At 37.1% G+C, this 24,256-nt stretch overlaps 1 protein-coding gene across 8 annotated transcripts in view; it reads left to right on the plus strand.

The window, feature by feature from the left end:
• Positions 1-22,209, plus strand: part of LOC107102987 (palmitoyltransferase ZDHHC3-like) — a 44,097-nt gene extending 21,888 nt beyond the window's left edge. For 3 of the 8 annotated variants that reach the window (XM_015402482.1, XM_015402483.1, XM_015402484.1), the window contains exons 7-8: positions 361-491; positions 21,869-22,209. In XM_015402482.1, the coding sequence (XP_015257968.1) occupies positions 361-491; positions 21,869-22,084 (347 nt within the window). In that variant the 3' untranslated portion in view covers positions 22,085-22,209. Of the gene's footprint in view, positions 1-360; positions 492-10,129; positions 14,101-16,336; positions 16,428-21,868 lie in introns of those variants that run through there. The other 5 variants (XM_015402478.1, XM_015402479.1, XM_015402480.1 and 2 more) reach the window with 3 other exon arrangements.
• Positions 22,210-24,256: the final 2,047 nt, after the last annotated feature.

The following is a 24,256-nucleotide window of genomic DNA, read 5'->3' on the forward strand; positions in this document are numbered from 1 at the left end:
AATATAGCACAGTCATACTCAGTTTTGCCCCCGCTGTATTTTTAAATACGCAGTAGAGGTATTTAAAGGTAGCAGAGGACATGTACCTGTGTATAAAAAACGCGCCCTATAGTCCGGTGCGCCTTATGTGTGTGTTAAATACAGAAATGGCACACGTAACTGGGACTGCGCCTTTTAGTACGGTGCGCCTTATGGTCGTGAAAATACGGTAGGTAAATATGAACAAGTGGCACAAGTGATCAGTTATGATAACAAAAGGATTCAATACTGTTTTACTGATTTATACCTGAATAAATTCTGGGTTATTATTCTGGGAGTCCTTTACTTAGACTTTAATTTTTATATCCATTTATTACCTAGAATGCAGCTCCTTCTCTCCTCCTGCAACCGTGATCCTTCTTATCCTCCTGTGCTTTGAGGGTCTCCTTTTCCTCATCTTCACATCTGTGATGTTCGGCACCCAAATGCACTCCATCTGTACTGACGAGACAGTAAGTTACCTGTTTAGAGCCCTTCGGACTTCCTTTCATTCCTCTATCATCCTTACCTCCGCAAAGGGGGTTATATTTTCACCACTGTTAGTTTGTCTGTCCCAGAGAAGGTGCGTATTGTGACTGGCAACAAATCATTACATTTTGGAGATGATCTGGATCACCATTGGGATCCAGGAATTTTTCATTCATTGTCGACCTAATTACATCTCCACTTTCACAAAACCTTACCCTAATGTTCAGCAGGCTTTAAACAAACTAAATTTTTATGAGGTATACATTTTTGCAGATTTATGTTCAAAGAGAAGATGTTGCCATATTGAAGTAAAACTATAAATAAACTTGCCATATTTTACACAAAAGCTATACTGGTTATCCAACTTGCTGCAGTAGGATTTCGTCTGTCAATGGCAGCATTGATATGTAGTGTTTCTGCTTTTAAGGTGTTACTTCAACTTCTTAAAAGAATGAAAATATGCTTGTGCACCATCCACCTCCTTTTCATACCTCTTTCATAAGTCTGTACATCTGCACTGAAATCTGAATGGCAGATCATCTCTCAAGATAAATAAAAAAATTTTAAAGTATTTTTTATAAAATATTTTTGCAGTTTGGTACTTTGGCAAAAGGACAATTGTATTCTTTTTCTCTTTTGCAATAATATATGTGTAGGAGTCTGGGTTTTAAGCTTTATAGGTCTCTAAACAAAACATATAGCACATGTACAAATAGAAAGTTTACTAAACTATAGCATAGACAGATACTAAGCCCAATTTCTGTCTCTGTGCCTCTGAATTGAAAAAAAACTTCCCAGATTTGACTGGGTCAGATTAATAAAAGTAAAACAACAACAACAAAAAATACAAACAACCGGTGAGGCTACAAAGCAAAGCCCAACTTCATGACCAGCTTACACAGGATGCTCTGACACCATAAGAGATGGGTTTTACCTGCCCACAAAGCTTAGTATAAACTATGTTTAAAGAAAAGGAGAATGCAGCAACAAAGATTGTTGTTTATATAAGTACTGCATGAAGCAGTGAGAGGTGACTCTTTTTCTTTTCATAAAGAGGGGCGAGTGACAAGCTGTGCTCATCTTCTGAGTCTGGGTCTGCCCCTCGTTATTTTGTTTTTGAAGCTCAAATAGAATCACTATTTTACGTTCTCATTCCTGGTACTTTCTGATGATAACAGGAGGAAGCGGTAGCCGGCGTAGGCAAAAGTGTAGCCTTGCTGCGTAGATGAGAGACAATCTCCCACGCGCCTGACTGAAGCTGAAAATTTGATTTTTCAATGCCAGAACGCCATTGTTTGTCTGCCGATGGATCCATGTTAGGGCAGATTATTCTGTCCGGCTTAGAACAGAAAGCTTAGAATTCTCAGAATGTTTACTGATAACAGAAACGGAGTAAGCAGTGTCAGCATCTATGGCAGGAACTTCTGTGGGTGGAGGCAGCTGGTTAGTGACCACGTCTTTCTGGGAGCGTTAAAATCACAAACTGTCAGGACTTAGAATGGTGGACCCAGAATTCAGGCTGACAGACCGAAGTGATTTATAAAAGCATTGGACTGCTTGGGAATTCAGCAGCTAGGACTAAATGGCCGCAACCCTTATAGAGGGGAAAACACAGGTTAATGACCACGTAACTCTGATGGAGGAAGATAACGAAAGTGTGAGTCACTTACGTGGTTATAAAGTTCAGTCCGAGCCCAGAGGAAGGAGTGGAATCCAGCCAGATGATTTTACACAGCATGCAGCGAACGCCACCCAGAGAGTTCCAGGAGCAGAAGCCAAGAGGGCTGCAGAGCCAGTTGTCAACGAAGCAAGTAGATGAGGAAGAGCAGGAGTTTCCGGAAGGAGAAGCCAAATATGGTGTAAATAAGGTAGCATAAGTCCAGGCTGTAAGATCAGTAGGGCTGGGTATTGTTCAAAAATTTTCGGTTCCGGTACCAATACCGATACCTTAACTTCGATACCGGTTCCTGAGCGATACTTTTTTCGATACCAGTTTTATAATATCAATTCGAAGAAAAAGAAAATTACACAACATAAAAAAGTACAAATCTTGAGTTTTATTTTAAGCTCTGATTTTTCCATTTACATTTTTCCTCTTACATAAAAAAAAAAAAAAAATCGGTGTCTAATATTCACTGTTACATTGTGAGGACCTTTTTACTTAGCAGTTTTCCTTTAGAAAAATGACCATGTCTGACAAACAATCCCGTTGAATGGGATCCTACTGACAGAAATATTGGAAGGCAGGATGAACTGACTGCACTGATTAAGTTTTCAGGTGGATTTTCCCACTTAAAAACATAATAAAACTACTTTATTCCCACTGATCACAGCAAATATAGCTGCAAGGCAAATAAAGGATAGAGTAGCTCCGCCCAACGCGCGTCAGAGCCACTTTTCAACCACGCAGCCAGAGCAGCAAAGCTGTTAGGCCGCGCGTCAGAACTAAACTGGTACAAGCAGCAAAAAGGAAGCAGCAAACGCGATTTTGCTGCTCTTGTTGCGTCCAGTTTGAAAGCAGCATGATTCACTCCGCTCTGGCTTTGCACTGCCCACGGGCTGCTGAGAGGAGGATGGTTGCGCCGGCTGCGGTCCGCTCCTCTTGCAGTCAAACACCGAGCAACTTTCTGCTCTTAAATTGTTTCCGTGCACGATGTATTGCATTGCGCACTATTGGCATCAGTCTTAATAAAGTGAAGCCGCACTTTTGACCTGGGGGGCATTTTAAAGGGGTTCCACGACGCTCGCAACCAGTTCACAACAGATACACTTGAACCCTGGCTGTAGGCGTGACCACCTGTGTATTTTTCCTGGATGACGCAATCACGTTAAGTGTTACAGCCAATCACCGAAACTTGGTACCGAAAGACGAGGCATGTTTCGATACTCTGTAGAACCGAAGCATTTCGGTCGGTACCATAGAAGAACCGAAGTTCGGTACCCAGCCCTAAAGATCAGAGATCCAGAGGTACCATAGGGAATCCAAGCCAGGGTCTGGAGACAGATCCAAGGTTTTAAGCAGGCTGAATTCATCAGGAGTCCAAAGACAGGTCAGGCAGATAGATCAGAACAGGGGCAGGCAGGCTCACAGTGGTCCCGGAGCAGAAACTAGTCACAATCAGGCATTCAGAGTAACAGAAGGGGTACGCTATTGAACTTTCACCTACGGCTCGAAATATCTGGCACTGATGAATGGAACCAAAAAAGTTTAAGTAGAAGCTGGAACAGGTTGATATGATGAAAGGTAATGAAAACTGTGCAGAATTTGGCAGGTGGATGGAATGAACCAATAATTCAGTCATCAGTGTCAAGATCAGGCAGGTAGTCAGATCTGGCAGAATTCAGAAGACAGGTATGGCAAATGGATCAGATGGGAACAGGCAGGCTCAAAGAGACACAACAGGTGTTGTAAGATTGCTGGAATACGTCTCACCAAAGTCTCCAAATAATCTGGCACTGATAACTGTTCTGTAGGCAGTTTATATCTCCTTTCACCTTATCCACTAATGCAGGTGGATAAGAGGAGCGGGTATTAAGAACTGGGCAGAGCTAAGCAGGCGTGTGAAATAAGTCATCAGACCAGGCATCAGTGCTGAGATCATGACATCTCTTTTCTGTTTCTTTGTCTTGAATCATATTTATGGTTATTATGAGAATTTTAATTGGATATACACTGAAATTGCATATCCTGTGTATGTCCATGTTCAGTTTTTTTTATATTTTGGCCCATGTATATCTAAAAATATATTTGATTTCAGTATCGGCGTTCAAAATCAGAAATTTGGAGGTTGGTTAGATGTCTGTTTGATTTGGTAGGAGAGATGGACCCTGAGATAGTTCCTTTAACTGAAGAATCAGTTCAGTTTATTGGCACTATCTAGACTTCCATCTGTCTGATCCTCTTTTTGCTCAAGCACTGCGATGTTCTTCATTCCCTGTATAGCTCCTAACTTTTTGTTATTTTACCTTGAATTCAGGTACCAGATTGGATTGGAAGGGAAAATGAGAATCAGTGCATCTCTTCTTTGAATTATACTGTTTTCTGTATATACAGAAAGCAGGTTACCATTCAATTACTGCTCAGCAAAAGTAACTCATTACTAGCCAAAGTAACTATGCAGTTTCTTGTTTTAAAATGTCAGAATTTTTTAAAACTTTATTTTCAGTACAATTTTAAATTTAACTAGAGGTTCACATATATAATCTAATGTGTTTGTTATTAATTAATAAATAAATTATTATGACTATTCTCATTGTGACTTTATTCTCGTAAACTTACAACTTTATTCTCGAAAATAAAGATGAAAACTCTCTAGCCTGGCCCTAAGACTCGGCCGTAGAGGTGTACCCCTTAAAGGGGAGTTTCGGTTTTTTTCACATTGGGCCCCCTTGATTTTATGTTATTACGTCATGTTCTACTCACCCATATGAGTTTTGTGTCATTTGGAGCTGTTCTGAAAAAAAAACAAAAAAACGAAATTCCCCTTTAAAGGTGTAGGGAAGTCATCCACCACCTCAGACACAAAACTCTCCTCCTCTTGCATATTTCCGCAGTCAAAAGTGTTCCTTGACAGTGTCATTGCTAAGTGCTACTTGAACCCAATGGAATTTCCCATTGGAACCTACTGGCACTAAGGTGCTAACTGGTTAGCAAGATGCTTTCGACAAACCGACCACAACTAAACTTGCTTGCGAACCTCCCGCCACAACAATCCCGCTCCCTTGATAAACCACCAATGACATTCACTTTATTCACCCGTGTTAATTCCGGCAGCCTTTAGCTTCAGGTTGCTATGCTCTTTCTAGGGGCTTTTCGAGGTTACTTGTGCTATTTTTAACCATAGACAGTTCCCTCACCTGCCAGCACATAAAGTGCTTCCTATTGTAGCCTCTTTCCGTCTGAAAATAGCGGCTTAACGCTTGATTTTCATACATGGGTCGACCCGCTAACAATTGGCATTTGGCTTCCCTCCCGCTGCCAAATAAAGCCGACTCTAACCCCTTGATGGCAAGCTGCGTGTCTGGTGTACGCATCAACCCTAACCCAGCGTGATGGTGTCACCAGACATGACAGGAATTGGAGAAGTAAATGGAAGAAAGTATTGAAGAACAATATGTAAGGAAGGCATAGTCAGTGTGCTATATTGCTTTGCTTTTTTATTAGTCAGAATTTCTCTTACCAGTGGCCTTGGTCACCTTGTTTAGCGAATGTAAGCAGAGTTGTTTTGGCTTGTTACATCAGACGTGACTGCCAAGGTGCCTTGCGTCCTTACGTTCTGCTCAATGGTATCACGTAATGTAGGGAGTCAACCATGGTCTGGTGTTCCCACAGTACACTGATCAGAGCTGTGGCAATTTAAACACGGGTATCTTGCCGAGTCGTTTGGCCCGGGTCAGTGAGCCATTCCCACCGCTAATAAAAGCTTATTGTTCCCAGGTTTAAACTGGTTTTTCGGCCAGTAGGAAAGGGTGTTGTGGTGTTTCGGGGACATATTCAAAATAGCGGGAGTGTAGCCACTTTGACCCATTGTTCTTCTTCTTCTGTTGTTTTTAAAACCATATTCTTCTGTTGTTTTAATACCATCCTCTTCTTTTATTGTTTTAGTCTTCTCCGAATATAAAAGAGAAGACTTTTTTAGAAGACTTTTAGAGAAGAACTGACTTGTTCTCCCATTTATTTAGACTGTTGGTCGTGGGTTGTTCAGTTTAGATTCTAATGTGTTACTTTCCTAAGTAACTAATATTTTTACCAAAATTTTGCTCTTAACGCAGTTTATTACTCTGTTACTGTGGAACGTAATGTATTACGGTTATATATTATTGACAACACTGGTTTTCACTTTCTCTTAAAATGTAAGAAGAACATTTTTTTATTTTTATTTATTTATTTTTTTTTTTATTCCTTTATTGAACCAGGAAAAGTCCCATTGAGATTAACAATCTCTTTTTCAAGGGAGTCCTGGCCAAGAGATTACATTACAAATTACATTACAGTTTACAATTACATATATCTAAAATTAGAAATTCATAAAACTATTACAAACCATAAATCTCATTTCCAAACCTTTGAGCAATCGTTTAAAATGTCTGATTGGAATCAAATCCTTCAAATTCCAGTCTTTCTGAAGATTGTTCCATGCTGTGGGGGCAGAGTACTGAAAAGCTGTCTTTCCAGCTTCAGTGCAGACACTAAGTACAGACAGAAGCAAAGACTCTTGAGAACGTAGAGAATACAGTCCAGCCGCTCTTGGTTGAATGTATTAATAGAGGTATAAGAAGAGCAGACGCAGAATACCCTTATAAATGATATTTTACCAGTGAGTGAGTCTACGAGTCTCTAATGCTGGCTATCCCACACGTATGTAAAGTTCACAGTGGTGTGTGCGAGGCTTACAATTTGTTATAAATCGCAGGGAGGCATGGTAAACTGAGTCTAACATTTTTAGAACTTGATCTGGGACATTGATATGGATTGGGTCACCATAGTCCAGAATGGGTAAAAACAAACATTGCAGCTACCAGTCTCTTCTTTGAATTAAAAGAGAAACAAAGCCTAGTCCTGAAGAAGCAGCCAATTTTCAGTTTCTTTATCAATTGTTCAACATAAAGTTTAAAATTTAGACTTTCATTAATTAAAATTCCTAAATATTTAAAAGATTGAACCCTTTCTATCTCTGACCCATGCAAAGTGATAAGAGGATAGCTATTTTGCAATTTTGTCTTTGTTTTTGAAAATAACATCATTTTACTTTTATTTGAATTTAAAGAAAGATCTAGTTTTAAAAGCCTGTACTGAACCGAATTAAAAGCAATTTGTAACGTAGAGACACGTGCACTAGGGTTTTTTCCAAAACTGTAAAAAACCATGTCATCAGCATAAAAATGGTAGTTAGTGTCTATAAGATCCTGGCCAACATTGCTCACATAGATAGTAAAAAGTAGAAGCCCCAAAATGGAGCCTTGGGGCACTCCTTTAGTTAGTGACAATGTATTAGAACAAATTTTATCTTCTTTGACACATTGGGATTGATCAGTCAGATAATTACTGAACCATCCAACATTTTGTTTAGAGAGTCCAATATTGGTCAATCTATCTTCGAGTAAATTGTGGTTGACAGTGTCAACATTTTGGATAAATCAATGAAGAGTGCAGCACAATGTTGTTTATTGTCAAGAGCTGCCAAGATATTGTTCATCACTTTCAAAGTCACGGTGATGGTACTATGACCTTTTCTAAAACCTGACTGAAATTTACACAACAGATTATTAGAGTACAGATATTCTTTCAACTGTTTATTGATTAAAGATTCTAAAAAAAAGTTAAATGAATAAGGGAACAATCCTTAAGGAAAATGCGCTATTTCAAAAAATGTAAACCTGACCAGACATTTTGAATTTTATTGTAGTTCATAACGCTGGTGAACTTTTTTTTTTTTTAGCACCATTACCAACATTTTACAACCCACTTTTTGTTCAGAATAATAGTTGAAAAAAATAATAGACATGATTAAAGAAATCAGTTACCATGTATAGCAGTCCCCCCGAACCTTTTTTGCAATGGGGACCAGTTTAGTGTCATATAATCTTTACAAGGGCCAGTCTATAGTTGTGGTACACTGATGTCGCTATGTTAACATGAAATGTTTTTTTTAAATAAATCACCACAAAAGAAGAGTACATGAAAACAGCCCACTAACTACTCAAAATAGCACTGAGAGAGCGGTAGCCCTGAGCTTGTTTTGCTGCAACAAGACGTTGGGGATTTACAGCTGGAGATATCATTTGACCTATGGTGTTGTAAGCGCCATATGTCAAGAGTGAGTCAAACACGGATATAACGGAGATAATCTGTCATTTTTTAAAATAGATTATTAATTGTTTTTGTACTGTCCAGTGCAAAATGACACATGGACCTGTACCAGGCCGGGGCCTGGGGGTTGAGAGGCAGTGAGGTACAGTATTTAAAGGGGAATTTCGTTTTTTTTACATTTGGCCCTTGATTTTACATTGTTACATCATGTTCTACTCACCTATATGAGTTTTGTGTCATTTTGAGTCGTTTTGAAGATATTTGGTTAGGTTATATCCAAGTAACGTCTTCTTATGGGCAATGACTTGAGGCATAAACTAAGCTGTTCATAATTTGTTCTTTATGGTACGCCAGCGTTCATAACATGTAGGCGAATCAAAGTCCCCCAGACATCCATGGTTATATTTTTTATGTTTATATCTTTTAAAAACAAAGCTGCGTGTGTATGATGTAATCCGTGCACCAGACAACAGTTTTTTGTAAAAAAAAAAAAAAAAACTTTATTTAACCAATGTACATTACACCAGGTGGCTACGCTCTACCTCTTATATATTTGGCTAGCTAATCTGAATCGTTTAATTCCATTTCGAGAGAGAGATCATCTGTGGTAGTAGCACTAGACATCTACCAGGCATGTGAGTAAAACTAGCAGCAGTTCAGCGGACAAGATGAATGAATTGTAGCCGGCGTGTGCAGATGACGTCATACACACACTGCTTTGTTTTTAAAATATATAAATATGAAAAATATAACTGCGGATGTCTGGGGGAGAGTGATTCGCCTACATGTTATGAATGCTGGTGTACCATAAAGCAGTGTTTTTCAAACCTGGTCCTCAAAGCACCCTGCCCTGCATGTTTTAGATGTTTCCCAGCTTTCACACACCTGTAATTAATTGATAGCAGATTATCACGCTTTGCTGAACTGCAATCATCTGAATCAGGTGTGCTGAACCTCAGAAACATCCAAAGCAGGGTGCCTTGAGGACCAGGATTGAAAAACACTGCCATAAAGAACAAATTATGAACAGTTCAGTTTGTGCCTTCAACTCATTTGCCCATAGGAAGATGTTACCTGGATATTACCTAACCGAATATCTTCAGAACAGCTCCAAATGACACAAAACTCATATGGGTGAGTAGTACATGATGTAATAATGTAAAATCAAGGGCCCAATGTAAAAAAAAAAAACGAAATTCCCCTTTAATAAAAACTCTAAATCATAACCAACTGTAGACTAGTTCAAAAGAACACAGGCTGGGCAATAAATTTGTATCAATATATATTGCAACAGACACCTGACCAATATCAATTTAAAATAACTTAGATTAAAAATGAATTATTACTTGTTCCACTGTAGTCTGATCCAGAACCTTATGGTATTCTGTAAATATAGGCAGAGTTTCCTCTGCCTATATTTACTCTAATTAAGCAGAGTTGGTAGCATGGCTGATCTCATTTTAAAGGGTTGGAGTTACAATTTAAATTTGGCCTTTTTCCCCAGGTCCTCATTTCAAATAGAACAACAATAAAAAAAAAAAAAAACGCTAATCAAAATGTTTGGGTATTGACTTTTATGAAAGGCGTACATCATGATACTTTTGGAAGACGGATGGCCCAGCCATAATATACGTAGACACAATCTTTTTTTTTTTTTTTAACATAATTTTACACTACACTTTAGTGTAAACGGGATGACAGACTAATATTTACTTTTTTTAATAAAAATGACTTCTAGAAAGAAATGTAGTTTTTAAACTTAATTGGTCAAAAAGATATGCAAACTCAAATATGATTGTCTCTCATTTTCAGGGCATAGAGCAGTTGAAAAAGGAAGAGCGAAGATGGGCAAAAAAAACTAAGAGGATGAACATGAGGGCAGTTTTTGGACATCAATTCTCTTTATTGTGGTTAAGCCCCTTCTCCACCCCAGACCATGGTAAGGCAGAGACCTACCAGTATGTGGTGTGAGCGAGCTTGGGACAGGAAATGAGATGGATGGAAAAAACTAGCTCTGTCCCACAAAGTTCAGCTAAGGAGCCCTGCTTGCTCCAACTCAATATTAGTTGCAGTTTTCTTTTAAAAGAAGCAACAGACACCTTTATTTGTGCCAACTAACTGAGAAATTTATTTTTTTGTTTTGTTTAGTTGCAGAGAAAAAAAAAAGTTATCAGTCTGTTTGCAAACACTGTGATTTTTTTTTACTGATCTTTTCTCTTTTCAAAAAGTTAATTATTTAAAGGGTTGGTTCAGCAAAATTACAAAGTGGGAGGAAATAGACAACTGCCTTTTTATCACCTAATCATGCAGATATAGCCTTTCTTATCATTCAGGTGGTAAAAAGTTGGAACATACGGTAGCATGGAAGCATTGAGTTTAAATCTGCATGTATCATGTACATGAAAAGGAATGTACTTACCCGATCTATAATAAAAAAAATAGATATAACATCCTATATTGTGTATACATAATGCCTTTAAAAAGATTCTTTATTCCTTCAACTTTTTAACAGTTCATATGGTGCGTCTTCAGTTTAGCTTTTGGGATATTTATGAGAATTTAGCACAAAGTAGTACATAGTTGTGAGGAAAAATAATAGTAGCCATGCATTGGTCATTAATCCTTCATTAATGACAAACCCTTTATTGCATTAATGAAAATGGTTGGAGACATACCCCGAAAAAGACTTGTAGCTGTAACTGAAGTAAAAGAGGGTTTTGAAACTGAGAGTCAGAAATGGTTAATTAAAATTAGCCCTGGGCAATAAATTGCATTTGCAATGCAATTGCAATTTAGAAAAATAACATTTTGAAATTACAGAAGCTTTCAACTTAAATCACATTACATTTATCTAGACTAAGACACTAAATGTCTTAATCCAGCCTTTTATGTAGCAATAATTAAGGTAAGATTGGTGCCCAGCAGAACAAAAGAGAGAGTTGCTGCTAGCATACAGATCCATGTAGGATAGTAGAAGCAAGAGCTTTTTCATTGAAAGGTTACAGTAAAGTGGTGCATCAATGGATTCTGGAAAAGCAAGCTTTTCATCGTCATAAATAAACTGAAAACCTTGATGGAAACATTTAAGCTTACGCTTATTGCCAAGGGCAACAGCAATAAAATCGGAGTCCCAATATTGGTTGAAAATAATTGCAATTAAAATTTTTGGCAAGTTTTGGTAATGAAAATACATGACACAGTTTTCTAATGTAATCAGCTTTTAAAACCATTTATCATTTTTCATCCTCATTTCACTACTATTTATCAAGTCTACACTACTTTGTGCTGGTCTTTCTCCTGAAATCCTAATTAAGTCTTAACTAAAGTTGACTTAATTGTGATCAAATCTATGCAGGTCTTCTGTAAGGAATTGTAGGGCTCTTTATTTTGGGTGTTCAAGCCAACATTGCAAATAGTGATGATCTATAGTAAGTTTTATGTTTAGCAACAAACTAAAGATAAGCTTAAAATTCAACAGAGGAGGTGGAATTATACAGTGCCTATTTTCTGTAATTTAGCTGAACTGACCTTTTAACTTTTTTTGCACATTGATAAAATGAAGTTTTTCCAATTTAAATGATTTCTTTGAAAAGTAGATCAATGTTCTGCCAAAACCTGCTGTAAGGTACTATAAGGGACGATTCTAAAAATGCTTTTTTCCTTTTTGCCTCAAGTTCCACTGCATAGATCCTACTTTGTCTTGGTTTTGTTGACCTTTTTGATTAAATTAAAAGAAAGATGTATTATGGCGACTATTATTAATAATCAAAGGTAAAGGACGGAGTATTTAGATGGCACAACTTGTTGAAATTCATTATTTTCTTCCTTTTTTTATAAAGTCACTAATCCAGAAGGCTTTGGTGTTGTAATTTTTGCCATTTGAGAACTTTGTATTAGAACTGGAAAAAAAAGGTAAATTCCATAAAACTTATCAAGATTCAAGACAAGTGAATTCAATACATTCTATTTATTCTCTATGCCTAAATGTCTTTCCTTTATTACTTAAAGATTTGCTGGTGAAGATTCTCAATCACCCTGAACATGGTAACTCCAAAAGGAACAAAACAACTGGGGAACTTTTTTGATTGAAAGGGATTCTGGATTTTATAAAATTGTGATAAAAACCCATGTCTATGTTTTATTTTTATTGGCTTTACGAATATTGGAAACTTACACTAATCTAGATAAATGTTTCTTACTACATGTGTAGTTGGGCTTAGGCCTGTTCCAGTGACAGTTTTACAGCTACCAAAGTCTTCCTTTATGCAGGTCTATTGTGTTTAGTCTCTGTAACTGAGATGGCAGAGAAAGTGCAGTTTTCTTTGGTTCTCTGAAGCATACAGTAACTCACAAGTGACCTTCTCCCTTATCTGGATAATTAAGGCACATCAGCTAGTGTTGTGAAATGGCGCTATATAAACAAACTAAACTAAATTGAAACAATGATACATTTCTGGAAAGCTTACATTTGGCTGTTTTCTGATCATCTGATCATCACCTAAGTAAAAGTGTGAGAAGTGCATCTCTGCACTTTCATTAATATAAGGCAGTTGTTTTGCTCTGACTGCTGGTGGCTGATTGAGCACAATCACAAAACTCATGAACCTGCTGTTACCATTACTGGTGAAAAAGTGCCAGTTTTTGTACAGTGATTGTGCTTTGTATGGAATTGTATGTAAGAATTGTAATTCATGTATGGAGTTTGCAGCTTAAGTTTTTTTTTTTTTTTTTTTTTACCGATATGTCTGAGCTTTACAGAGGCGTTTTCTAATAATGCTACCTTTTTCAATGTTGGTGACAGTCACTTATATGATAATACAAAGCTCAACACTTGGTAAGTGCATACTCACAAAGTTATAGTTAATGGAGTAGTTCTTACACAGTGGATGTTTTTTGTTTTTCATGTTACTAGCTCACAAGGAAGGATTGTGATCCCTGAATTGAAAGTGACAACTGAAAACTGCTCACGTGTAACTAGTACCTTAATGGCAAAGTCCGACAGAGAAAACCGATGTCAGCATCCAGATTTGACCATGACAGTCCTCAGAGAAGAAAGCTTGGCTGTCTGAAAGCAGCTTCCATATGAGTTTAGATACCTGACATACGTAGATAAATAGTTGTTGATTGAAAATAGTCAGCCCACATTAGTGATGCATGATTGTAATTTATGTTCTCAACTATAAATGAAAAGTTTAAAACAGTAACAGTGATTGATTTACAGAGTTTTGCAGAGGTCTAAGGCTACGTTCACATAGCAGCCTGAGGTGAACCAAATAAAAATTTCAAGACAGTTTGAACAACACAGATCCAATTTTTCAAATGCAACCCTTGGCTTGGCTATCTGCTCCTGAATCCGATATGAATGGGTTCTTTTCAAATGCGACCTGTGTCTAAGTGACCAAGTCGCATTCATCCCACCTGAACTTCATTAATACAAAGGCCCCTATTCTGAGGCTTGCTACGCAGAAGCGGGAAGAAAAGCAAACAACCATGGCAACGATAGTGTGGAGAGCAGTCTTTATTTTCAACCGTCTTGAAAAGACTGTGTTGTTAGTGCACTGGCTGAGGTTGGGAAAGAATTTAAAGATTGCAAGATGTGCTCTGGCACTACTATCCATGTTTACTTCTGTAAACACAGAACATGCACGATTTTGATGTCGTGTCCTCTACTGTGCATGCGGGACGCTTAAAGGGGAACACCGTTTTTTTACATTGGCCCCTTGATTTAACGTTATTATCATGTTCTACTCACCCATATTAATTTTTCATCATTTGGAGCTGTTCTGAAGATATTCGGTTTTGTAATCCAAGTAATGTCTTCCTATGGGAAACGAGTTGAAGGCACAATCTAAACTGTTCATAATTTATTCGTTATGGTATGCCAGCATTCATAACATGTAGGCGAATCACTGTCCTCCAGACATCGGTGGTTTTATATATATATCTTTAAGAAATTCATCCTGTCTGCTGAACTGCTGCTAGTTTTACTTACATGCCTGGAAGATGTCTAGTGCTACTACCACAGATGATCTCGTTCTTGAAATGGAATTGAACGATTCAGATTAGCTCGCCGAATGAATATAAGGGGTAGAGCGTAGCCGCCTGTGGCCCTGGCTGCCTGTCACAACTCCAGTCAGGCGCGTTGATGACGTCATACACGCTCTGCTTTGTTTTAAAGAAATATAAATATAAAAAATATAACTGTGGATGCCGGAGGGACAGTGATTCGCCTACATGTTATGAATGCTGACCAAAAAGAACCATAAAGACTAAATTATGAACAGTTTAGTTTGTGCCTTCAACTCGTTGCCCATAGGAAGACGTTATTTGCATTACAATACTGAATATCTTTGGAACAACCTCTAATGATAAAAAACTAATGTGGGTGAGAACTTGATGTAATAACGTAAAATCAAGGGGCTTATATAAAAAAAAAAAAAACAGTGTTCCCCTTTAACTTGTGAGAATGCTTTTCACACTGGAGATCAAATACATTTCACAAAAACGTCGGAAATGAGCATTAATGTGTGAACGTTGCCTAAGTTTCAGGCTGACCAGCAACCTACCAAGAAAACTAGGGCCAATGGATTTGCTGTCTAGAATCTAAAAGCATAAGTACAAAAATTTAATTTTGAATTTGAAAATGTATATCCCTGATTTGAAGCAGAATTAAGGAAGCAGATATGATTCGACAGACAATTTCAATTGACCCACTATGTTTTTCTCTATGAAGAGAAGAGTGGAAAAAACCCACTCAAACCCACAACCCAATAAGCACGTTTAAACCCATACTTAAAATAGCTTTTATTTGTTTTAGATTTTGGCCAAATATATGTGTTTTGGGTAAATTACAATACATGTTATAGACAACATTTTGGCTTCACTGATTTCCTTTTTCCTATAAAGCCTATTTGTAAACATAATCACATACCCATTCTGACTTTTTTTCACTCTGACGCTTTAGGTCAAGCAGTCCAGTGTTTGATCATTCTTGCTTTTGATTTCTGATATCTGTGCTTTATTGAAGGGCCACAAGAAAAGGCTCACCTGTGTTTTATTGTGTATTCTTACTCCTTTGATGGAGCAGTGTGGGAAAGTTCACCAGAGAAAAACCCAGTGGACTGCCTATGTGCTTTTTATCCTCAGCCAAAGGTTCATTGTTTTCCAATAAATGCTGGATTTTATGACACCAATTATTCTGTTTCTTTGAAAGCAAGTTTGAGGCTTTTATTTACTATTGATGTAACTGAGTTATGCCAGCAGTAAAATATGTTTTTGAATATGTGGGCTAGGAGGGGATATCCTCTCACCTGTTTCTGCAGCAACCTATTTTGAGTTAATCAATTCCCTTGCTATGTGGACACATTGTAGAAGTGTGTCAAAACCAATAAAGCCCAAATGATTCTCAGATGATTTGGTCAGCTGTGATATGAAAGTCCTTTGAATGAATTCTGGCTTGGCTTTAAAAGCTTCAGCTGGAAGTTGGAAGACTTTAAATCCAGTGTGGAATTAAGTTCAGAGAGAGTAAAGCGGGCAAAGTTACATTGCTGCCATGATAATCTGCAAATATCTCAGCTTCTTTAAATAATTTCAAAAAATGCACACTTTCACCATTCATATTCAAAAATTACAAACTCTGTTCTTGTTCATTATTAGATATTTACTATCTGTTTACATAATGTGGTTTGTATTTTCTGATGTGTGAATGCATGGTGGTCAGTTTAATCGTCTATGTTAAAACACAGCTGGTGTAATGATCCTGATGGCAAGTTTGATGTATGTTATTTTCTTTTTTAAAATTTTCAACTATTTTATAAATACTGCAGATATGTTTGAGCACATGAAGCAGAGAATAAATCCCCCTCTGTTGCAGAGCAAAACTGTGTTTGCTTGCTTTTTTGGGAGGGTGGATGTGGACTGGTATTGATGCTTTTCTCTCCTCACATGATCTTTACACATGGCCTTTGTTTTCCTTCCATCCCTGTTTTCCTTTATTTAATCTGCCTCTTTCCTATGCAGTGTCCTCTCCACTGTCATGCGTTCTGCTTTGGTTGATAACTCACTTTGCCCAGAGCTTTCTGTGGCAGACAGACATAATAATCTGACACAGGTAAGCTGCAGAAGAGCTTGCATCACTGTAGTCCCATCAAGCTAAAAATGTCATAAAGCATGCAAGTCATGGTAGACCCTAGGGGTGTCCCGATGCAACTTTTTTCATTCCTATACAATAGCGATATTGCTGCATTAAGTATTGACTTATTCCTATACTGACCCAATATGTGATGAGCATTAGTCATAAACACTTTTATTACTTTTTTTTTTTATAACAGCCATCAGCAATAATTTCATTTCAATAATTGACACAGACTTTAACCCCTTGATGCCCAAATTTATACACATGTATATATCTCTAAAAAGTTTTTTTTGCCTTTAAGTAGTTGCCAAATTTAAAATTAAACTGAAATTTAGAAATCTTTTTAATAATTTTAATAAAAATTTTGTGTATTACAAATTTGTGACAACATCTATAACAGTCAATGATAACATACATGGTTGGGGTCAAGTTGTATCAGAAGTACAAGCTTGCAAGCGGTTCCTAGGTCCACACAAGATACACTGCTATCTTGGTGATGTGCATTACAAAGGGTTTGTTGTATATTTGCAACAATGGGTCTCAATGGGGTTCAACAGAAGCACAAAGTAAAGGAGTGTTTCAACAGAAGCTTGCTTGTATCAAAAATTGTAGATGAAGGCGGATATATTCAGATATTCATTTTTTGGATGATAGTGGACTGATTTCCAATACCAGTATTGGATCGGGACATCCCTAACATTGCTTTAATTTATTTGTTTTTTTTTTAGTTCAACCAAATAACGGCAATGAAGGAGAGTCTAGTACAGCAAATATTGCATGGCTCATGTTTTTTTTTTCTTGTTTGTTAAACCTATTTTTTCTTATTTTTGTTAAAACGCTTCATGTCTCATTACCGGTGCAAAATGTATTATGTCCATTGTTAATACATTAGCAGTACTGCTGTCCTAATTCGCCATAAAGTTAGTCTCCCATTTATAAAAACACGTGTTTCAGACACAAGCTAAACCGTCTTAAAGAATATGGAATTTGATTTTTACATTTTTCTAAAAAAGTCATCAGGAAAAAGTTACATTTCCCAGACTTTATTTCTCATTGAGATAAATAAAAAATGTGTATCTATTAAAAAAACAAAACAGAGTTTTGCATTTATATTTGTAAGGTCCTTTATCATAGAATTTAACTGTTTGTCAAACTGATCTTTTTGGTTCTGACAGAAAACGGATTGTTTTAAACTCATTCAAAAATCTGTGGAGGGCCATTTCGCTGCTTTTTGCCCGTTTTTGCCACTCTATTGATTCTCTTTACTCATCTTTAGACTACACTGAAAAATGTACGAATAAGAATTCTTACAAATGCAAAGTGCATTTACCCTTCATTTGCTAAAAACAAAGATCTGCCAGTGGAACAAGTATTATTGCCCTTAAAATAAGTTAGACATTTTGCAATTGGGATAAACTTACTGTGACTTACTGCATATTCTCTCTTTAATCCTCTAACATGGGATCTGCCTCGGAGCTTGTCTGACTGCCTGTGTTTCCTAGTGTCTAGCTAGTTGACAGTTACTTTTCTTATATCTGCTTCGTCTCCTTGAACCCCAGTCGGCCTCAGCAGATGATCGCTCACACTGAGCCTGGTTTTGCTGGAGGTTTCTTCCTGTTAAAAGGGAGTTTTCCTCTCCACTGTCACTACATGCATGTGAGGGATTGTCTTCAGGTCAATACAGTCAGCTGATTTTCCTTAGATAGAAAACTTTGAACCAATCTAATTGAAAGATCTGGTGGAATTGTTTCTGTAAAGTGCCTTGAAATGACATGTGAATTTGTTACTATATAAACTGTATTGATTTGAATAGATAAGTTTTTTTCCTTCTTTTTTTAAGGTAATTCACCTTATTCCATTGTCAAATTTTCTTACTTGTCTGACAAAACAGGGAAAATTACACTTATCCATCCATCTTTTCTCCTGAGTGGGAAGCCATGGGTAGAGACACTGGCCTTACACTTCAATGGTAGGTGTTTAACTACTAGAGCTGAAATTTATTAATTGGATTAATTGTGATTATTTAATTCTAGTGAAATAATTTAGTAATTGATTAATTTTTAATTCGAGTATAGAGACTCTAAAACAGGCCTTTAGTTGACAAGGCAACACACTTAGAGCAGTAATTATAGAAAAATTGTAAAAAAAAGAAAAAAGGTAAAAATATTTTAAAAAACCTTTTTGTCTGTCAATATGCTCTTTTCAGAACTCCACAAGTGGAAAGGATTTAGTTTCACCTGGTTTAAATCTGTAAAATAATCTTCCTTAAGTAACCTTTTGCTCTCCGGTTATTAATTAAAGCCTGACTTTATCTGAACACTAAATGCTAATTAGCAGAAGAAATGGGAGACCTTTTGATGGTTGTGAATACTGTTACTGAGCAGTCTTGTCACTCTTTCGACTTGTATTTCTGCTATCCATGTCTTAGACTTGTCTCTATGGTAGCATGTCATGGGTGCAATATCAAGGAGACATGCAGAACATGCAGGTAGGGGAGATTGAAGAACAGAGTTGGCAACCATGGTCCTACAGCATGTTCAGCATTAAGGAGAATTATGGAGAAAAACCCTCACAGGCCCTTAAACCAGTAGTAGGACTAGTATTTACTCCTTTGTTCATTGAGAAACAGGAGAAATGCTGCCAGAACAGATCCAAACAAAAGGTCTTCAGATACAAGAACAAAAGTGCAATAGTTGTTTGTGCAAAATCTTTTTTGATTGGTCTCAGCAGAGGCTGCTCTTAATGACCCAATGCAATCAGCTGGTTTTAGAAAACTTAACCAATCACTCTAAATTATGTACTTTCAGATGATAAGTGTTGTTAATTGGTGCTTTATGAATAAACTAAACAGAGTGTCACACTACTTTTTTCCTACTTGCTTTGATTCAGTTTTATTTTCCTATATTTTAATCATGTAAAGCACTTTGCATTGTCTATGTACTGAATTGTGCTATATAAATAAATTTGCCTTGCCTTGCCTGGCAATGTCTTGGATGAGTGAGAAAAATCACCAAAAAATTGACTTTTTATCACCAACTGCCCAGCACAGTGAAGCTCAACTGGCATTCATCAAATAAAATGTCTTTACTCTCCTTCTCGCACATTAAATAGACCAGATTCACCCTGAGCTTATGTGGCGGATGTCAAAGGATCTGGAGAATTCAATTCTGTTTTTTTATAGAGCCCCAACATAATGTAACACGTCATCTCAAGGCACTTTTTAACCTCATCATTTGGTCAACATTTTTGAGCATGACCAGTTTGTTAGGCTAGTGTTGATTGGGAAGGCACATCTATAGAGCGACACAAAGCCTTCTACAGGATAAACAATGCCATCCTTAGTGAAATCCTTTTAGGTATGAAAATCCTTAGACCCACTGTTTCTCCCAACACTGGCTGAGTGGGTTCTGGGTCCACAGGCATGATTATGTCCAACACAATGTGGCAGGAGTATTCAGGCAGTTCCTTGAGGGTGATGGAATTGATATGTAAAGTTTTGATCGAAAGTCTAAAGCCTAGAGCAGCAAATCTGTTGCTGGGCCAAAACCCATGCTGCTTCTCATAAATAACGATAAAAGTTGAAGTTACAAAACAGTCTCTGCAAGGATTTGAATTAAATCACTTTCAAAGTCTGTGGGGTTTAAGTCAATGTCAGAGGGCCATGAAATCTGGGGATGTTAAAACTAAAACAGATTACTTTTCCTAAATAAAATCATGCAAGTATATAAAAACAAAAAGACTACTAAAAGATACTCAGGGGTGCTGCACTAGTGCAGGAGTTAACCATACTCTACTCCTTAATTTGGCTTTTATGGGTTCAAGTCCTAGGTTATTGGCCTTTTCACACATCTTCCCATCTCTCTGAATTCAATCTTCCGTTTGTCTACTTTCCAAAGGAAAATACATTAGTGCCTAGGGAATAAAGAAAAAGAAAACTATGATCACATGTTCATTTTTTTCATGATTCTTCCTTAATTTTAAGTGACAGTTTTTTGTCATAGTCTAGTCATTGAAAATTGCAACTTAATTGCATATTTTTCCATATTTAATTATGGTTCTGTATCAAGTTTTTCTCTTTGTTGTGATATATTTTTTTTTAAGGGGAATTTCGTTTTTTTTTAGATTGGGCCCTTGATTTTACGTTATTACATCATGTTCTACTCACCCAAATTAGTTTTCTGTCATTTGGAGCTGTTTTGAAGATATTCCGTTAGGTTATATCGAAGTAACGTCTTCGTATGGGCAAACGACTTGAAGGCACAAACTAAACTGTTGTCTGGGGTACAGTGATTCGCCTACATGTTATGAATGCTGGCGTACCATAAATGATAAATTATGAACAGTTTAGTTTGTGCCTTCAAGTCGTTTACGTTAACGGAATATCTTCAGAACGGCTTCAAATGACACAAAACTCATATGTAATAACGTAAAATCAAGAGCCCAATGTAAAAAAAAAAAAAAACTGCGTTCCCCTTTAATCTATCTATGGTAACAGGAAAAATGTCCAAAGTTAATTTTATAATTTCAGTAACTCCATAAGAGATATATACCATTCATGTGGTTCAGTAATTTTATCTCAAGTTCATTTTGTTTGTAATAAGCGTCATCATGACAAACTAGAGGTTGAAGTAAAGCTCACTACATGAAGATAAATTGTTATCTTTACCAATGCTGAAAGCCAGTTCAAAGAGAAGCCATTATTTACTTACTACTATTTATGAATGAGCATTAACAAAGAACACTGATGTAACATAATGGCCAATGATTTTTACTACCTAATCATCTGCTTTTTCATGGAAATGAGCTTGCTCTGTAATTATTCATAACTTTAACTCATTTACGTATTATAACCATAAATCTCTTATCCCTCTAATTTGCTTTGCATTTTTGAGGCATTTGAAAGAAAGATTTGGAAACATTATTTCCATATTTAATCTAGACTTGAAAAATGTAAAAAGCATATTCCATACATTTCCAATATATCGGAACATCCTGTGACATTGACTGTTTTCATGAAAATAATTTGTTTAATCAACGACTTAGAACTTATAGCGAAAAACAACGTAATTGTTCCTGATTTGTAATGATATGAATTATTAGTATGTATTATGTTAAAAAAAAGTTTAAAAACTTGAAAAGAATAAAAAACTTACTTGTATTTAACTTAATTTAACCCTACCCTGACTTTTAAGAATTCTCTGTGTAATTACACTACAAATTTGTCTCGTCAAACTTTCTGGCCATTATAAACAGCAGAAATCTGCAGAAACCAGTTCCAATAAGCAAAATGATTGCCTTTTTAGTCTTAAGAAAGCTTTGGACCTCAAAAAGCAGGTTTGTTAGCACCATCATCAGTTTTGTACCATTAAGATGTGATCAATAGTGCTTTTACATGTTCTCTGTTGTGTCCACCTCAGGGAATCGAACGTCTGAAGGGAGAGACAGGAAAGTGGGGCAAAGTGCCATGTTGGGAGGCCATGCAGACTGCATTTGGAGGACGTCTCTCTCTGTCCTGGTTTAGTCCTTTCACAGGACTGAGCTGTAAAAAAGAGCCTATTGAACATATCGCCATCCCACAGGGGGAAATCATTCAACAGGAAGTTATAGAGATACCACTAACATCTTCCATGTAATGTATATGGCTTTTTGTGTTACAGGTCTTACCTAAATATGCAAAAAGACTTTTTACCCTTTGTGCATAAGGAAGTATTTTGGGTATTTTTAAATATGATACAATCTGATTATATATATATATATATATATATATATATATATATATATATATATATATATATCTTCTGTAAAGCTCTCAAGGATTTCTGGCCACTTCTGAAGAAAAAATATTTTTGTACCTACAGATACATCAACCACGAAAGGTCATTGACGTTTAAAGTATTTATTGAAAAAAGCAGGGTTTAAACAGCGTTTGCTCCGGGGTGTGCAGCTCTCGATAACCGGCCATAACATTCTAGAGGCAGAGGGACAGGTTAGAGGCTGCAGTGGCAGGTAAGAACTGAGGAGTTGACAAAGGACTAAGCTGGTAACAAGAGGGGCTATGGCGCTTTGGAGGGACAGAGACGTCCAGTTGTTTGTGGGGCAGACCGTTGAGCGGTCGACAAACTGTGCTGGCTTTCCAGGGGCTTTAGTGCAGACACAGTCCAGGTTCTGTAACTGGGTCCATTAAAGCAGCAGAGGTAAAGGAGGGTGTAATCCAGGGGATATTTCCAGTTCCAGGTCCAATCTCCTGATAAACACAGAGAGTACAGTAAAAGGGACAGGCAGGCTGAGGCACTCACAGGCAGAAAATGGTTCAGAAGCACAGGTGGTCAATCCAGGATCCAGTATCAGGACTCAGACAGGCAGAGGGATGAGGAAGGCTCAGAATCAGGAGACAAAGAAAGGTTGGTAGGCAGGCAGGTTCAGGCAGATTCTCAGTGTTAAAGGCTGTAATGTTTTTGCCGGGCTCCCTCAAAACAATCTGGCACTGGAGACTGACCAGGACGGAGCGTATATGCTGGTGGCGACAGGTGAAACCAGTAGAGATAATTGCAGAGAGGGTGGAGACTGAACCAGAGAGTTAATTGGAGGCAGAATTTTTTTTTTCTCAATCAGTTCTATTATATGTTAACAGCTGTAGGCAAGAAGGATTAAATGTTGCGATCTCTCTGCACCAGGTATGGAGAAGCCTTTGATGGAAGAGACATAAAACAGTCTTCTGTAGAGAATGCACAGTGTTGTTCACAATGTTCTGCATTGTATGAATTCTTTTGTAAGAAATAATCTGCAGAGGTTCAAGAGAAGTTATTAGAATAAAGTCGGCCTTCTTGTAGCTTGTTAAGTTTCTATACGTTCAATCAATGTGCTTTATGCAACCTGGATCATCCCCAGAAAGGTGTTTGATTTGGAAAACTGCAAAGAAGAACTTAAATCATTTAAAGTGATCCAAATATTAGCAGAGTTAAAGTGGAAGCTTCTTTGGGGGAGGGGAACTTTGATAAAGTAATCTTGCAGGTTATTAATAAGTGGTAAGAGAGGATAGGGTTGTGAGGAAATACTGTTATTTCTTCACATTCTATGTCGTATGTCACCACAACATCCAAAGTATAAAGATAAGAATGTGTGGGACTATTCACATTTTGAACAAAGCCAATAGCATCTAAGACAGCATTAAAAGCTGCCCCTAACCTATCACCTTCAGTGTCAGCATGGATGTTAAAATCCCCCACTATGACAAACCTGTCAGTATTTAATACCAAATCAGAAAGGAACTCCAAAAAATCATCTAAACATTCAGAGTAAGGACCTGGTGGACGACACAAAGTTACAAAAAGAAGAGGTTTTCTTACTTTGCAGTTTGGATGAGGGAAACTCAGGGTTAAATGTTCAAGAGTTGTAATTATTAACTGCCTTTGGATCAATCAGTAAGTCAGACTGAAAGATTGCTGCTAGTCCTCGTCCTCGCTCAGAACTTCTGGGCATTTGAAAATTTAAATAACTAGAAGGATTTCCTTCATTTATGCTCGCATTATCCTTTTGCTGCAGCCAAGTTTCTGTAAGGCAACATAAATTGTGATTATGCCAATTTAAGTCATTAACTAGTAGACTTTTTGAGGAAAGAGATCTTATGTTAAACAGACCACATTTAATCATTTTAACTTTTTTCCCAATTTGAGTTATTTAAATTTTAATTAGATTATCATGATTTACTCCTTTGGGAATCTTTGCTAACTTGTTAGAAGGCTCTGTCTGAATGGAGTAATCAGTGGGTAACAGTAGAGAAGCTGCAGAGATGTGTGTTAAACTAC

The sequence above is a fragment of the Cyprinodon variegatus genome, unplaced genomic scaffold, assembly GCF_000732505.1.
Source record: "Cyprinodon variegatus isolate N-32 unplaced genomic scaffold, C_variegatus-1.0 Scaffold1352, whole genome shotgun sequence".
In the NCBI taxonomy this organism is placed as follows: Eukaryota; Metazoa; Chordata; class Actinopteri; order Cyprinodontiformes; family Cyprinodontidae; genus Cyprinodon; species Cyprinodon variegatus.